General features: G+C 42.7%; 1 protein-coding gene across 1 annotated transcript in view; it reads right to left on the bottom strand.

Annotated features, from left to right (window-relative positions):
* Positions 1–223: 223 nt before the first annotated feature.
* Positions 224–18,651, bottom strand: part of LOC311124272 (uncharacterized protein) — a gene marked incomplete at both ends in the record, with an annotated part of 69,332 nt that continues 50,904 nt past the window's right edge. The window contains 2 exons of the mRNA XM_084198441.1: positions 224–232; positions 562–725. Coding sequence (XP_084054567.1) covers positions 224–232; positions 562–725 — 173 coding nt within the window. The remainder of the gene's footprint in view (positions 233–561; positions 726–18,651) is intronic.

Raw genomic sequence — 18,651 nt, 5'->3', positions numbered from 1 at the left:
CGCAATTTCCCCATAATCCTTGTGCTGGTTCCTCCTACACCAATAATCATTTGACCCTCGTACTTTAATAGCGATCCCTTTCTGTACTTCAGTTGTGGTTCCTGCTTGTGCAAGAATATACATTCCAATCCTGTCTGTTTCTCTTCTCTGTCTTTTTCTTGTGCTCTTTACTATTGTCAGTATGCCATTTTCCTTACTCAACTGTTCTGGTTTCCAATTTCTGTTAGGGGGACTAGTCAAGGGTAGAGAAATCAATGGTGGGGAAATCTGGTGAGTCTTGGTGGTCTTGTAGGATCTTGGAGGTCTTGTAGGATCTTGGAAGTCTTGTAGGATCTTGGAGGTCTTGTAGGATCTTGGAGGCCTGTCCCTCCCCCGAGGAATCAGCCAGAGAACATAGCTTATCAGTAGCATTCCCATCGCCATCCTCCCCCATCTCCTGACTTTGGCCAGCTCCAGTATTTCCGCATCCTCAGGTCCATCATCTCTAGGTCCTCAATTTTCTTGTGGTCCTCTGGTGCAGTGGTTTAGATGATACCAGGTCGAGCTCCCCTCTATCCGTACAGCCTTCGGTGCAGCCGGGGTGACGATGTATGGTCTCTTTGGCTCGGGACCTTCTTCCGTCACCAGGGTCTCCGGATCAGGCAGAGTCCCTCTCAATCCATCAACATTGGTCTGCGGAGAGTGTCCTTCTGGCAGCGCACCAATAGGGAAGCTGGGAGTCACTACTGCAAAGACACACAGACAAAGACAGACACAAAAGAAAACAATGCTACACAATGGCGGGGCCATCTTCCTCTTCTGGGGTTGGAACTCTCCTACAGTGGGACACATGGATCCAGGTATCTGTCGCTGCTACTTTCACCGTCATCGAGGTAGCCAGCAACACCTGGTTCGGACCCCACCACCTAGGGTCTTTCCAACTCTTTCTTCTGTAGTCTTTTACCGCCACAAAGTCTCCAGGGCGCAGACAATGCTCAGATTCTCCTGCTAGGTTGGGCAGAGAAGCCTTCACCCATGAGAAGAGAGTCTTAAGAACATTGTTAAGTGAGACACAGTATGCTACTACTGTACCATGTCTTCTCATCAGTCAGGAGAAGCCTTGAGATTAGGAAGTACACATTCTTGCAGCAGTCCACTAGTTTCAGAGACAGGTCCCCTTTGTACTTTGTCTCCGGCCACAAATACATTTGCACATAAAACATTCCATCTAACTCATAACACATTAATTACTACTGCTCATATTCTTAATACAATTTGCATATTTACCAAAGGCCCAGGGGACCGGTAATTCCCCCTTTGGACACATGACTCACATCGTGATTCACCATGCACCCAAAAAACAAAACAACAACATTGCCTGTGAAACCAAAATAACCAATGAAATTAGAATGACAACCCTTGATAACGTCTTAACTTAATTGCATACCATAAGGTAATTCAAGGAAATAGTCAAATTGACTAGCGACAAAATGTGCTGTCCATAATGAAATAGGCTAAAGATAACTTAAGTTAATAATTTAGCAGGACCCTCTTGAATTCATCCGTATATCACTACATTCTAGAGCAGTGAGTGAACGCCCTATAATGTTGTTAGCTAGCATCTAATGTTAGCAAGCTAGCTAGGTAAGTAACTCAGCTAACAAGAAAATAAGCAGATAGTAAGCTATCCAACTTAATAAGATGATGAAACCGTTAGGCTAGCAAAACCACACCAGCTACTAGCTAGCAAGCTAACATTAGCAACTTGCGTTAACGTTAATTGTCCTAAAAAAGAATGCAGTGAAAAAACGCCAGCTGAGTTAGCGTGTAATTCATCGTTGAGTTTACTTCGCTAGCTTAACGTGTTAACGTTAATGTTTGAGCAAATATTTAAATATTAAAGACAATCATAAGTTATAAAAGTTTGCATTCGCTATGACAATAGTCTGATATGATGTAACAAGATGGAAAGCCGTAACTTTACTTGAACAAACAAGCTGAGTCGCAGTAAAAACAAGAATCATGTGTGGGGGGGGGGGGGGGGGGTTTGCTCAAGGACCAATGGAATTGCCCAAATTGACTTCAGTTGCAAAACGAATATAACTAGGTCATACTAATATATTTGTGGAAAAGATACTCTATTGGGGAAAATAACAAATGTAACATCCTTTGCATTCCAATCTGGTGCATGAACAGATGAGTAAAACTAAAAACTAGAAAACATTTCAAATGCATTGGTTTAATTTTTTAAAATAAAATTAGGTCCATCTCCAGCAGGTTTTTACATCGACAACATGAATCGCTCTCCATGATTCAAAATCCAGGCCAGCGAATTGGTGCTCCATCTATCTTTTGACTAAAAGTGTGCCACTAGTGTATATTCGATATTTCAAAAACGTTCAGTGATAAATACAAACAATTAAACAGTTATTTAGTTCCAAAAGCCTACCGTCGCCATTTTTCTATCGCTACTACCACATTCGAGGGAGGATGGTTACTAACTTCCTGTTGATGATATTGTGCTTTCCGGGTTATTCTGTGAGGATTTAAGAGTTGCCGCCATATTTACATTGCAAGTTGCAACATTGACTGTGGCTTTGATTTGAACATAGTTTGAAGCAATAAACAGGTCATGGAATTAAATGTACATTGTAATGGCCTCAATAGGATAGACTAGAATTGGCTTCATGACCACAGACAATGTCACCCTTAATGACAGTGATCAACACTGTGTGAAGCGGTTTAGGGAGCGGCATCTCTTTAACAGAGAAATCTGAACAGTTGGTATTGCCTTGAAAATATAGCCTAGTATATAAAACAAATGAAAAATGTAGGCTATTAATGGCTATAAACTGTACATTATTAGGTGTATCATTTTTACATTTACATTTACGTCATTTAGCAGACGCTCTTATCCAGAGCGACTTACAAATTGGTGCATTCACCTTATAGCCAGTGAGACACCCACTTTACAATATGTATATATATATTATTATTTTTTGGGGGGGTGGGGTAAAGGGGGTAGAATGATTACTTTATCCTATCCCAGGTATTCCTTAAAGCGGTGGGGTTTCAAGTGTCTCCGGAAGGTGGTGAGTGACTCTGCTGTCCTGGCGTCGTGAGGGAGCTTGTTCCACCATTGGGGTGCCAGAGCAGCGAACAGTTTTGACTGGGCTGAGCGGGAACTGTGCTTCCGCAGAGTTAGGGGGGCCAGCAGGCCAGAGGTGGATGAACGCAATGCCCTCGTTTGGGTGTAGGGACTGATCAGAGCCTGAAGGTACAGAGGTGCCGTTCCCCTCACAGCTCCGTAGGCAAGCACCATGGTCTTGTAGCAGATGCGAGCTTCAACTGGAAGCCAGTGGAGTGTGCGGAGGAGCGGGGTGACGTGAGAGAACTTGGGAAGGTTGAATACCAGACGGGCTGCGGCATTCTGGATGAGTTGTAGGGGTTTAATGGCACAGGCAGGGAGCCCAGCCAACAGCGAGTTGCGAGTATCACTTTGTGTCATCCTCGATTATTTTTAATGCATTGTGTCCTCGTGTGTGGCTGTTTTGTTTTTAAATTGGCAAAATAATCAAATCAAATTGAAATCACAAAAGAATGTAGGTTAACATACTACCTAGACCGCGCGCAAGTTGAATTTGTCCCCACACCAGAGGCGATCAGGACACACAGGTTGAAATATCAAAATAAACTCTGAACCAATTATATTTATGTATGCACACATGACTGTAAGTCGCTTTGGATAAAAGCATCTGCTAAATGGCATATTATTATTTATTTGGGGACAGGTCTAAAAGCATTAAACATGTATGTCAATTTAGCTTGCTGTTGCTAGCTAATTTGTCCTAGGATATAAACATTGGGTTGTTATTTTACCCTGAAATGCACAAGGTCCTCTACTCCGACAATTAATCAACAGATAAAACAGTAAAAGTTTGTTTTTTAGTAATCTCTCCTCCTTCAGGCTTCTTCTTCTTCTTTGGACTTTATATGGCTGATGGCAACCAACTTTATGGTGCATTTCCACAACCAACTGGACTGGAGCGTAGACCTCAGTTTATATTTCAATCACACACGTGGGTAGATGCTCTTATAAACCAATGAGGAGATGGGAGACTTGCAGCGCGTTGAGCGTCACAAATAGAACCGGCCCACGCAGACGCTCGTTGACGCGAGCGAGCAGTTTAGGTGCAACGATTGAATAACATGCATGTATACATTTATTTTGCAACGCTCGCGCACGCGACGCATGCGGTGTGGTCTGCATGTTAGATTTATAGATCACAACAAAACAGCTTGCAGCCTCTGGCCGGCTGTGGTTAGCTGGAAGGTGGCAGGCCGAATTTGAGATTAGAGACCTTCCTGGCTATTGTCTTTCAAACTAACTCATGGCTAGATGGCTTGCCTTGGGCGTATAGCTGTCCTCTAAGTGGAGGCTAAACGCAAGAGATGCAACAGCGGCCTGCCGAGGGATTATAGCGGTCCTCTAAGTGGAGGCTAAACGCCAGAGATGCAACAGCGGCCTGCCGAGGGATTATAGCGGTCCTCTGAATGGGGGTTACCCGCCAGAGATGCAACAGCGGCCTGCCGAGGGATTATAGCGGTCCTCTAAGTGGAGGCTAAACGCCAGAGATGCAACAGCGGCCTGCCGAGGGATTATAGCTGTCCTCTAAGTGGAGGCTAAACGCCAGAGATGCAACCGCGGCCTGCCGAGGGATTATAGCGGTCCTCTAAGTGGAGGCTAAACGCCAGAGATGCAACAGCGGCCTGCCGAGGGATTATAGCTGTCCTCTAAGTGGAGGCTAAACGCCAGAGATGCAACAGCGGCCTGCCGAGGGATTATAGCTGTCCTCTAAGTGGAGGCTAAACGCCAGAGATGCAACAGCGGCCTGCGGAGGGATTATAGCGGTCCTCTGAATGGGGGCTACCCGCCAGAGATGCAAATCATGTCATGAGCGGCAAACTGCACTTGCCCGCTGGCGGTAGTTAATTTATAGCATTGGGTATAGGGACAGCGGGGAAATGTTTCACTATCTGGGTTGTAGTCCTAAAAACCGGAAATGAGTTCCCTCTGGTTTGTTCAGCCATTCCCATGGGGAAAATGAATGGGGAAAGAAAAGGGTTTTGGGATGAAAGCCTAAAATAAGGGAGGAGGTTAACACAGGCTTGGGAGATCTTAATACGTTTTGTTCTATGATATAATACCAGTCAGTTAACACAACCTTTATGAATTATGAAGCCATTATGTGCTTTTGTATGATGACATAAATTAGTCAAAATTCACAAAAAAAGTGATGTTAGGAAAAAAAACGTATAAGATCTCCCAAAGCCTGTGTTAACCTCCTACCTTATTTGACTACTAATTTCCCCAAAGGCTTTTGTCCAACAAAACATGGCGAAGTTAGTGCCTGCCTAAAAGACCCCGTTACCATTTCTCTCTATCGTAGTGTTTTATTCACTAGGCTCTCTGTATGTCACTGTCCTGTGTGTGTATGAACCAGTGATGATTCACTCACCCCGTACGATATGTCAGCTGACCAGGAGATGAGCCAGGCCGCCCCGCTACCCCCGAGACCCTCTGGATGGTTAGATACAGTCCGGGTTTGATGAGTAACGGGTTACATGTAATACTGTAAAAAAAAAAAAAAAGTTTAATTTGAGAAGACCATGAGTCTTATTGCTCAATCTAATTCGTGCTGATTAGAAAACGGACACATGCTCAAACTCGAGCTCTTTTGATAGATCTAACCAGCAGTAAATGATCGAGATATCAAAGTGTCACCAACAAAACGTAAACAATAGGCCAATAGCAAATGGAAATCATTTTGCACACGCAAACAGCACTGTTCGGTAGTGCTCACAGCATGCCATTCCAAGAGAAGCATTTATTTTCAACTGGAAACAATGAGCCCAATCAGTCCTCCATGACAACAACATCATAAGCAACAGAATGGGGCTATTCAATCCTTCGTTTTGGAGTTATGCTCAGGAGAAACAATTTGGCTAATCTATACTTCCATAATTCCAACTCCTGTTCTTGAAGACTGGAAATCCGACAGACAGTTTTTTCTGTAGGCCTAAAGATATAACCTAATCATATTATTATCTATAGTAGAAAGCAATGGGTTAGAAGATGCCTACATAACAAACTCATAAAGTTAAATGCAACATCCATTTATGGCCAGCTACATAACCTCTAACATTGACTTATCCTGCCATAGATGTTCAATTGGTAATATTAAATGTGTCTTCTTCTAATGCCTCTTAAGCAGGTTGACGTTTATTGTGATGAGTCTTGTCCTGGAGGCAGAACTGAGGGATTTCTGCTAGATGGGCCAGCTGCAGTCAACATTGGCTATACTGTCAATTTTCATGAAAACACAAATGTAAGGTTAGGGTTATTTAATGTTAGGGTTAGGCATTATGGTTAGCAGTGTGGTTAAGGTTAGGGTTATTTCATGTTAGGGTTAGGCATTAGGGTTAGCAGTGTGGTTAAGGTTAGGGTTATTTAATGTTAGGGTTAGGCATTAGGGTTAGCAGTGTGGTTAAGGTTAGGGTTATTTCATGTTAGGGTTAGGAATTAGGGTTAGCAGTGTGGTTAAGGTTAGGGTTATTTCATGTTAGGGTTAGGCATTAGGGTTAGCAGTGTGGTTAAGGTTAGGGTTATTTAATGTTAGGGTTAGGCATTAGGGTTAGCAGTGTGGTTAAGGTTAGGGTTATTTCATGTTAGGGTTAGGAATTAGGGTTAGCAGTGTGGTTAAGGTTAGGGTTATTTCATGTTAGGGTTAGGCATTAGGGTTAGCAGTGTAAAGTAACTGAAAGTAATCAGATTACATTACTGAGTGTCAGTAATCCAAAGGTTAGTTACTGATGAGAATTCTGGACTGTAGATTTAGAAAGTAACCTACCCAGGCCTCCCAAGTGGTGTAGCGGTCTAAGGCACTGTGTCGCAGTGCTTGAGGCGTCACTACAGACCCGAGTTCGATCCCAGGCGGTGTCACAGCCTGCCATGACTGTGAGACCCATGAGGCGTCACTACAGACCCGGGTTCGATCCCAGGCGGTGTCACAGCCTGCCGTGACTGTGAGACCCATGAGGCGTCACTACAGACCCGGGTTCGATCCCAGGCGGTGTCACAGCCTGCCGTGACTGTGAGACCCATGAGGCGTCACTACAGACCCGGGTTCGATCCCAGGCGGTGTCACAGCCTGCCGTGACTGTGAGACCCATGAGGCGTCACTACAGACCCGGGTTCGATCCCAGGCGGTGTCACAGCCTGCCGTGACTGTGAGACCCATGAGGCGTCACTACAGACCCGGGTTCGATCCCAGGCGGTGTCACAGCCTGCCGTGACTGTGAGACCCATGAGGCGTCACCACAGACCCGGGTTCGATCCCAGGCGGTGTCACAGACTACCGTGACTGTGAGACCCATGAGGCGGCGCAAAAGAAATGGGCCTCAAAATTGCCGTCAGGATCTCGTCACGGTATCTTTGGCATTTAAATTGCCATCGGTAAAATGCAATTGTGTCCGTAGCTTAAGCCTGCTCATACCATAACCCCACCATGGGGCATTCTGTTGACATCAGCAAACCACTCACCCACACGACGCCATACACGTGCTCTGCAGTTGTGAGGCCGGTTGGACGTACGGCCAAATTCTCTAAAACAACGTTGGAGGCGGCTTATGGTAGAGAAATTAACATTCAACTCTCTGGCAACAACTCTGGTGGACATTCCTGCAGTCAGCACGCCAATTGCATGCTTCTTCAAAACTCTAGTCATCTGTGGCATTGCATTGTGTGATAAAACTGCATATTTTAAAGTGGCCTTTTATTGTGCCTAGCACAAGGTGCACCTGTGTAATGATCATGCTGTTTAATCAGCTTCTTGATATGCCACAGCTGTGAAGTGGATGGATTATTATGGCAAAGGAGGAGAAATGCTCACTAACAGGGGTGTGAACAACATTTGAGAGAAATAAGCTTTTTGTGAGTATGGAACATTTCTGGGATCTTTTATTTCAGCTCATGAAACATGGGACCAACACTTTACGTTGTTGCTTTTATATTTTTGTTCAGTATAGTTTATTTATATAGCACATTTCAGACATGAAATGCAACGCAATTCACAGGAAAAAATGAATAAAAACTATTAAAATAAAAACGGAAATATTTACTAGACAACAAACAGTGGATAAAAAACTAAAGAATATCAATAAAAGCTGAAAGACTAAAGAGCATCTAAGGAAATAACATTGGTTAAAACAGTAAGAATATGATGTAATATCCAGGCCAAAATATAAGCTGGTTTTACTACACTGTTTGTAAACAATATAATTGTACAACAACAAAAAATCTGTTAATCACATAAATTATTATGATTACTAAATGTTACATAAAATGGAAATATTATGAAATATCAAAACCGAATGTACACCCCTTTGTTCATATGTATTGGCAATAATTCATTTCCAATAGGGAGGCATGGAATAATTAAAATTTTATATTTTGTCAGGCTGGATGTTTGAAATATGAGTAGGTGATTTGAGTCATGCTTCTTCAGCAGTGGAATAAAGACAATTAGCACTTGAATGTTGTAAAGAAATACTGGAGTGATGTAAGATTGTTAATAAAACAGTTCATAGACGCATGCGTTATCCTGCGTCCATGTTTATAGGCTGCAAGTACGTTGAAATGAAGTTGTTTTCAAGTCATTGAAACAACGACCTAAAAAATACATATTTTTAACTTTAACTTTCAACCAAAACCAAAACGTAGATTGGACCTCGAGCATAGTCTTCTTTTCAACGTCTTTTCGACTATATTTTGCAAGGTGGGATACTGCCCAATGTCAAAACACAGTTTTAACGTGTCCAAATCAATAACCAATATGCAGAAACAGTTTGTGATAAATGGAAAACCTAAACATAAAATGTACTATCGACACAAACATGTTCCACAATAGTAATCATATATAATACTTGAATTTATTTAAACAACCACCTTATTAACTGCACAAGCACCAAAAACACAGTTGTTTTGACAAGTGGCAATAAATCACTAATATCGATTAGGGGGAAAAATTAGGTTGTACGTGCTGTTGAAACTAACACAACAACAAAAATACACATGAAAACGGGCAATATATTTTTTACTTCACTGGTTAGAGGACAACCTGCAGAAGACAGTCAGCTACATTTTGGAGTGATGCATTTAAATTTAGCGGTCCCCAAAACGAAGAGAAACGCAACACTTATTTGTCATCACTCATATCGATATCACGTTGAAATCAATTATGCGCGAGGGGGGAGATGAGGTTGCACGTCCTGTTAAAACTAACAGCTCAAAAACCACACGGAATCTGGGAATAATGTGTACATCACTGGTCAGAGGACAATTTGTAGAAAACAGCTAGCTACATTTAGAAGTGTTGCATTTTGATTCAAGTGGGTCGCCAACGTGGTAAATGTAACAACTCATTTCAGAGCCTGGATTTTCCCCCTGATGAGGCTAATATCCATATCACGCTGAAATCAATAGAACAGGGGGAAAACGGTTGGGGTGGCGCACAATTGGCCCAGCGTCATCCAGGGTAGGGGAGGGAATGGCCAGCAGGGATGTAGCTCAGTTGGTAGAGCATGGCGTTTGCAACGCCAGGGTTGTGGGTTCGATTCCCACGGGGGGCCAGTATGAAAAATACAAAAATAATGTATGATGGTTCTACATTGTAAAATTCATTAAAATACTCATACAACAATGTTAAAACATTGTGACATTATTTAATTGATATCATGAAACAACTCCTTCATGTATGTACTTTCTGATGTTTAATCAGAGTTATTTTACCAGCGTATCTCTTGCCACATTGACCACAGCTATAAGGTTTCTCTCTAGTGTGTGTTCTCAAATGTACCTTCAGGTTGTTTGAATCACTAAAACTCTTCCCACATTGATCACAGCTATAAGGTTTCTCTCTAGTGTGTGTTCTCTGATGTACCATCAGGTTGCTTGATTGACTAAAACTCTTCCCACATTGATCACAGCTATAAGGTTTCTCTCCTGTGTGTGTTCTCTGATGTACTATCAGGCAGCTTGATTGAGTAAAACTCTTCCCACATTGATCACAGCTATAAGGTTTCTCTCCTGTGTGTGTTCTCTGGTGACTAGTCAGACGGCTAGATGTAGTAAAACTCTTCTCGCATTGATCACAGCTATAAGGTTTCTCTCCTGTGTGTGTTCTCTGGTGACTAGTCAGATGGCTAGATGTAGTAAAACTCTTCTCGCATTGATCACAGCTATAAGGTTTCTCTCCTGTGTGTGTTCTCTGGTGACTAGTCAGATGGCTAGATGTAGTAAAACTCTTCTCGCATTGATCACAGCTATAAGGTTTCTCCCCTGTGTGCATTCTCAAATGTACCATCAGCTTGCTTGATCGACTAAAACTCTTCCCACATTGATCACAGCTATAAGGTTTCTCTCCTGTGTGTATTCTCTGGTGACTAGTCAGACGGCTAGATGTAGTAAAACTCTTCCCGCATTGATCACAGCTATAAGGTTTCTCTCCAGTGTGTGTTCTCAAATGTACCTTCAGGCAGCTTGAGTGAGTAAAACTCTTCCCACATTGATCGCAGCTATAAGGTTTCTCTCCAGTGTGTGTTCTCAAATGTACCTTCAGGAAGCTTGAGTGAGTAAAACTCTTCCCACATTGATCACAGCTATAAGGCTTCTCTCCTGTGTGTATTCTCTGGTGGATAGTCAGACTGGTAGATGTAGTAAAACTCTTCCCGCATTGATCACAGCTATAAGGTTTCTCTCCAGTGTGTGTTCTCAAATGTACCTTCAGGAAGCTTGAGTGAGTAAAACTCTTCCCACATTGATCACAGCTATAAGGTTTCTCTCCTGTATGGATTCTCATATGTCTTTTAAGGTCTGCTGAAGAGTTGAATATATTCCCACAGTCAGAGCAGCAGTGAGATTTCTTCCCTGTGGGTTTCCGCTGGTGTTTCTTGAGATGTTCTGATCTGGAGGGACTCTTCTCTGCCTCCTCAGCTTCATGATGTTGTTGAGGCTCCCCAGAGGATCCACGATAGTCACGTCTCTCTTCTGTGTGAACGACAAAGTCAGACAGATGGTTAAAGGGCCACAACAGCAGAAATACTGTTTATTTGAGGTAAAAGGTGATGCCCAGAGCGTACCCATGAAGCTGTACAACAATTGACATCTGTTAAATTATTTGACAATTGTCTTAAGACAGTCAAGTGAGCAGTAATAGTAATATTTTGTCTTGTTTTCACATTAGTAGTAACATCGATGATTGTAGGCTAGAAATATTAATACCCACAAAACATATGAACAAAATCATCCACTGTGAAAGTTGATACTTGCAGGCCCTTCATATGTAGGCTATGAGCAGCACTTCGTTAAATTGATCAAATCAGTTATTGTTTTCCTTGATCAAACCGTGAGCAACACCTGTCAAACTCATTTCTCTCAAAACACAGGGATGTCGATTCCCACGGGACTAGTATTACCAGAGGACCTTGGAGTTCGCCAAAAAACAGTAGGTTATTCTGGCTTGAATTGTTACTCTCCTGCCATGTAAAAATGACTGACATGGCAGATTCAGACGGGACTAAAATTACAGATGTGGTGTTTTGTGCTTGTGCATATAATTACATTCAGAACCGCGGACAGCGACAGTATCCAAAGCGGGAGAAAGTACATTTGTTATAAAATAATATTAGATTTATTAGTGTTGCATCATTATTTGTACATAATACAGTGGGGGAAAAAAGTATTTAGTCAGCCACCAATTGTGCAAGTTCTCCCACTTAAAAAGATGAGAGAGGCCTGTAATTTTCATCATAGGTACACGTCAACTATGACAGACAAATTGAGGGAAAAAAATCCAGAAAATCACATCGTAGGATTTTTAATGAATTTATTTGCAAATTATGGTGGAAAATAAGTATTTGGTCACCTACAAACAAGCAAGATTTCTGGCTCTCACAGACCTGTAACTTCTTCTTTAAGAGGCTCCTCTGTCCTCCACTCGTTACCTGTATTAATGGCACCTGTTTGAACTTGTTATCAGTATAAAAGACACCTGTCCACAACCTCAAACAGTCACACTCCAAACTCCACTATGGCCAAGACCAAAGAGCTGTCAAAGGACACCAGAAACAAAATTGTAGACCTGCACCAGGCTGGGAAGACTGAATCTGCAATAGGTAAGCAGCTTGGTTTGAAGAAATCAACTGTGGGAGCAATTATTAGGAAATGGAAGACATACAAGACCACTGATAATCTCCCTCGATCTGGGGCTCCACGCAAGATCTCACCCCTTGGGGTCAAAATGATCACAAGAACGGTGAGCAAAAATCCCAGAACCACACGGGGGGACCTAGTGAATGACCTGCAGAGAGCTGGGACCAAAGTAACAAAGCCTACCATCATTAACACACTACGCCGCCAGGGACTCAAATCCTGCAGTGCAAGACGTGTCCCCCTGCTTAAGCCAGTACATGTCCAGGCCCGTCTGAAGTGCATTTGGATGATCCAGAAGAGGATTGGGAGAATGTCATATGGTCAGATGAAACCAAAATATAACTTTTTGGTAAAAACTCAACTCGTCATGTTTGGAGGACAAAGAATGCTGAGTTGCATCCAAAGAACACCATACCTACTGTGAAGCATGGGGGTGGAAACATCATGCTTTGGGGCTGTTTTTCTGCAAAGGGACCAGGACGACTGATCCGTGTAAAGGAAATAATGAATGAGGCCATGTATCGTGAGATTTTGAGTGAAAACCTCCTTCCATCAGCAAGGGCATTGAAGATGAAATGTGGCTGAGTCTTTCAGCATGACAATGATCCCAAACACACCGCCCGGGCAACGAAGGAGTGGCTTCGTAAGAAGCATTTCAAGGTCCTGGAGTGGCCTAGCCAGTCTCCAGATCTCAACCCCATAGAAAATCTTTGGAGGGAGTTGAAAGTCTGTGTTGCCCAGCGACAGCCCCAAAACATCACTACTCTAGAGGAGATCTGCATGGAGGAATGGGCCAAAATACCAGAAACAGTGTGTGAAAACCTTGTGAAGACTTACAGAAAACGTTTGACCTGTGTCATTGCCAACAAAGGGTATATAACAAAGTATTGAGAAACTTTTGTTATTGACCAAATACTTATTTTCCACCATCATTTGCAAATAAATTCATTAAAAATCCTACAATGTGATTTTCTGGATTATTTTTTCTCATTTTGCCTGTCATAGTTGACGTGTACCTATGATGAAAATTACAGGCCTCTCTCATCTTTTTAAGTGGGAGAACTTGCACAATTGGTGGCTGACTAAATACTTTTTTTCCCCACTGTATATAACCATATACAATTTATGTATCACATGTCTTAGAGCGATGGACTGTGCCATCTCCGTGGCCTCCACAAAGTCTTGTGCACCAGCTGTTCCGGACGACTGTATGATCACTCTCTCCTTAGCCGATGTGAGTAAGACCTTTAACCCCTGTAAATCTAAGCCGTTGGGGGAGGGGGTGTAAACTGACATATGGAATTGTTTTAAGATGGTCGTACTATGGATTACTTAAATTACTTAAATTGAAGCAAATTTGCATCAATTGACTCCAAGGGGTTAAACAGGTTAATCTTCACAGACAGATTACCAGGACGCGTACTCAGAGCATGCACTGACCAGCTGGCAAGAGTCTTCACTGACATTTTAAAACGTCTCCCTGACCGCGTCTGTAATACCTACATGTTTCAAGCAGAGGCATTAATATGGAGTTGGTCCCCCCTTTGCTGCTATAACAGCCTCCACTCTTCTGGGAAGGCTTTCCACTAGATGTTGGAACATTGCTGCGGGGACTTGCTTCCATTCAGCCACAAGAGCTTTAGTGAGGTCGGGCACTGACGTTGGGCGATTAGGCCTGGCTCGCAGTCGGCCTTCCAATTCATCCCAAAGGTGTTCGATGGGGTTGAGGTCAGGGCTCTGTGCAGGCAAGTCAAGTTCTTCCACACCGATCTCGACAAACCATTTCTGTTTGGACTTCGCTTTACGCACAGGGGCATTGTCATGCTGAAACAGGAAAGGGCCTTCCCCAAACTGTTGCCACAAAGTTGGAAGCACAGAATCATCTAGAATGTCACTGTATGCTGTAGCGTTAAGATTTCCCTTCACTGGAACTAAGGGGACCGAACCATGAATAACAGCCCCAGGCCATTATTCCTCCTCCACCAAACATTACAGTTGGCACTATGCATTGGGGCAAGTAGTGTTCTCCGGGCGTCCGCTAAACCCAGATTCGTCCGTCGGATTGATCACTCCAGAGAACGCCTTTCTACCGCTCCAGAGTCCAATGGCAGCGAGCTTTACACCACTCCAACCGACACTTGGCATTGCGGATGGTGATCTGGGGCTTGTGTGCGGCTGCTCGGCCATGGAAGCCCATTTCATGAAGCTCCCGACTAACAGTTATTCTGCTGACGTTGCTTCCAGAGGCAGTTTGGAACGCGCTTCAGCACTCGGCGGGCCTGTTCTGTGAGCTTGTGTGGCCTACCACTTCGCGGTTCAGCCGTTGTTGCTCCTAGACCAGGGGTATTCAACAAAATTTAAAAAAGGTCCAGTTAGAGAAAATGTTTTGAAGCAAAGGTCCAGAAGATCATAATGTCTAACAATTTAGTGGTATATATATTTAAGTAGCCTAGTAGTTCTGAATGTAATCAATAACTGACCGTCTAATCAAATTAATTCAGTACAATTCAAAAACTTGTTGACAATATTTATTATCACGAAACATAGAACTGAACATTAGGGTTGTCCTCGACTAAAGAAATTCTTAGTCGACTAACACTTATATGAGTTTGTCGACTAATCGATTAGTTGATTTAATCGACAGAGCTGTGCAAGACTAGAAAAGCGCAATATAAATGTAGTTAATTAACCATCTGTAAAACTGAGTTTCTCCGAAATTAATCCTGCAAAAGCACCACTTTAAATCTCGTGTTCACCAGAAATGTTCTCATAAGTTACTTGGAAATGAGTAATTAAGCATGAATAAGCATAAAAAATGACTTATCGACTAAAGAAATCTTAGTCGACTAAGACCAAAACGACCGATTAGTCGACTAATCGACTAAGAGGGGCAGCCCTACTGAACATATATGTATGACTGTAGATATGTACAATGTGCTCTCATTAATTAACTAAATAAAACTAGGGCTGCATGTCAAAATAAGAGAAAATAAATAAAATGTGAAAATTGTGCATTTTCAAAAAAAGTGCTTAACTTCAGAAAAATAATATAAAGGGAGGAAAAGTTTGAATTTCCCCTTTTCTGTTTCACATCTTGACTCAACAGTCTCAACCAATTTTACAAATAATAAATCTCAACAGATCTTAACAATTGAACAGTTTTAGAGTATCACTTTCTTCCCCTCATATCCCACTCCACCATGTTTTTGCTCAGTGAGAGAATTGAGCTTTAGCCTGTCTTGCCAGAATTTTAAACCTGGGCTTGAATGGAGTCAGGGCCATTCTCATACACATGTGAAGGTGCTCATTGGTGAGCCTGGAACGATATTTAGTTTTAATTATGTTCATTGTGGAGAAAGCTGCCTCGCAGTTGTATGTGGAGCCAAACATGGTCAAGATGTATAGGGCTACTTTCCTCAGACCCGGGAAAGCAGTCTCAGGGACCATTTGGAACCAGAAAGTGGAAGGGTCAGTTCTTACAAACTGCTCTTTCAGGGCCACATCTGCTTGGAGATCAACCAATTGCATCTGGAGAGACCCAGCATTTACCCATTTAAAGTGCTGTGTGACTTCCTTTGAGAACCCCCTGACATCTGTGATCAGAAATGGGTTCTGAATGAACATGGTGAGCTGCTCTCCAAAGCTGAAGCTGTCAAAACGGTTGCTGAAGTTTACAATCAGCTTATCAATAAAATCAACAAAAGAAGACAAATCTCTCTGTACCTGAACCTGTTCCTGCACTGCTGGGAAGTGTACACAGTCTCCCTGCAGGTCTTCCTTGAACACTTCAAGTTTCCTCTGAAAGGAGCGAACAGCTGTCATCAGTTCACAAATTGAATTGTCCTTGCCCTGTAGCCTCAAATTCAGTTCATTCAGATGTGACGTGATGTCAACCAAAAAGGCCACATTATCCATCCATTTCTCATTTTCTAAAAAGAGAGAAAACTGTGTTGCCTTCTGACTGCTTAGCTCTGCCAAAAAAGATGCTAACTGATGGACCAAAAGCGCTCTAGCACCCTGCCTTTGCTGAGCCATCTCACATTGTTGTGCAGCAAAAGATCATCAGCATTGGCATCAACTTCTCTGAGGAATTCCCTAAGCATGCGATGCTGGTAGGAAGAGGATGCCCTGAGAAAATTTATCATTTTCATCATTGTATTCATCACCTCAGCATGCTCATCTGACAGGGAGGCACAGAGGACAGATTGATGAATGATGCAATGGTAAGATAAAAGCTCAGGATTGTCCCCTTTCAGTCTTGCTACAGCTCCTTTTTCTTTCCCTATCATAGAAGGGGCTCCATCTGTGGTTATTGAAACCACTTGTTTTGGCTCTATTCCTCTTTTTGTTAACATCTCCTTAATGGCCAGGTAGATATCCTCTCCTCTTGTACTGGTCTGAAGGGGAGTGACACCTAACATGTCTTCACAGAATGTTTTCTGGGCTGTGTTGAAAAACCTGGCAAACACTAACAGCTGAGCATTGTCACATATGTCAGTGGACTCATCCACAGCTAAGCCTACACATGGTGCCTTATGCATGGCTTCATCTAGCTGGGTTAGCACATCCTGAGTTAATATTTCACTTTTCTTTGTGGCAGATGATGCTGACATGGGAATTTGCTTTATTTTATCACAAAGCTAATTTTTTTGTTTTCCCTCAAGTAGTGTTTCAGCTACTGCACTCATGCATTCTTTGACAACCCCTCCATCTGTAAATGGCTTTTTGTGTTTACCCAAAATCCAAGAAACTCTGAGGGAACACTCAAGAGCACGTTGTTGGGCAGTGAATGTGTTGCTCAGGATCCTGGTTGACTGGTCATATCTGTTTCGCTCCCTTTCTCCGTCTCACTCATATTTTCGTCAACTTTCTCCGTCTCACTCGTATTTTCCTCAGCTTTCTCCGGCACACTCGTCTGTATCTCTCCCTTTCTCCGTCTCATTCGTCTGTTTCTCACTCGTCTGTTTCGTTCCCTTTCTCCGTCTCATTCGTCTGTTTTCGCTCCCTTTGTTTTCTACATATATCGCTATCTTTTTAATCCGACTTTCTTTTCCTTGGTAACTTGCCTCTAAAACTCTCATCTGTCTGCACTGTAGAGTCCCAATGTTTACCGCCAGGAATGCAAAGACTTCATTGGCTGAGTGGTATCACGTGGGATCGCTTAACTCACATGCAATTGGTCGGTGAGTTTCCTCATTCACAAAACGAGTACCGTAAAGACTACAAAAGCTGTGCATATTAAAATAGAAGCGCCCCGTCAGGTTTTAATTCATAATCTTTTGTTTTGGTCCGGGTCCGTATGGGACGGCTTCTGGGTCCGGATCCGGACCGCGGTCCGCCTGTTAGTGACCTATGTCCTAGACGTTTCCACTTCACAATAACAGCACTTACAGTTGACCGGGGCAGCTCTGGCAGGGCAGAAATTTGACGAACTGACTTGTTGGAAAGGTGGCATCCTATGACGGTGCTACGTTTAAAGTCACTGAGCGCTTCAGTAAGGCCATTCTACTGCCAACGTTTGTCTATGGAAATTGCATGGCTGTGTGCTCGATTTTATACACCTGTCAGCAACGGTTGTGGCTGAAACAGCTGAATCGACTAATTTGAAGGGGTGTCCACATACTTTTGTATATATAGTGTATTTGCGACTGCTCGACTAAAAAACAATCAGTCTAAAAAAATCTCTGTCGACAAAACAGCCTACCGACCAAACAATCGACCAGTCGACTAGGGTCAGCACTAATAAAAATGAAAATACATTTGCAGAATATTATAAAATGACTTATCAACAGCTCCAACAATTTGACCCCCACAGGAAAGCCTCACTGGCAGATATAGAAAGACCCATAAACTGTATAGTCATTGATTCCTGAAGAATATAACTTATAAATGCCTCAAATGTTTCAACTGTCTTACCCCATCAGAAACCAAAACATGAGCTCATATAACGCCACTGTTTGTAAACAAACACTGTATATCTTCAAAACCAGGTTAAAACTGTGATTATGACCTTATGGATGGCCAGTCCTTGTATTCATAGTGTAGTGAATTCCAGGGGGTAGCCCTGAGCTGGACTCAAACCTGGGTCCAGACACTGTCAAGCCAACACCTTATAACTGTTATACCAAGATGTCTGAACTTCTTGATGAGGTCGCTAGGTTTTGGGTTAAGGTTGCTACAATAGCTTTCTCTATGAATTTGAGAGTGGTTACATTTCTCCAGCCCCCATCCCTCAGCTGTTTACCAAACCAAGTCTCTCTTGGCAGCCATTTTGTTGCTGTTTAAATCCTAGGTTGTTCTTTTAAAAAAGCCACATCAATCAATCAACCAATCTTCAGTTCAAACAATAACAAAGCTGTCATTCCACCACTGTTTTGGTAATAAGATGATGATGGGGCTGG

The sequence above is a fragment of the Coregonus lavaretus genome (assembly GCF_964263955.1).
Source record: "Coregonus lavaretus genome assembly, contig: HAP1_SCAFFOLD_69, whole genome shotgun sequence".
NCBI classification, from domain to species: Eukaryota; Metazoa; Chordata; class Actinopteri; order Salmoniformes; family Salmonidae; genus Coregonus; species Coregonus lavaretus.
This window is presented reverse-complemented; position numbering and strand designations above follow the sequence as displayed.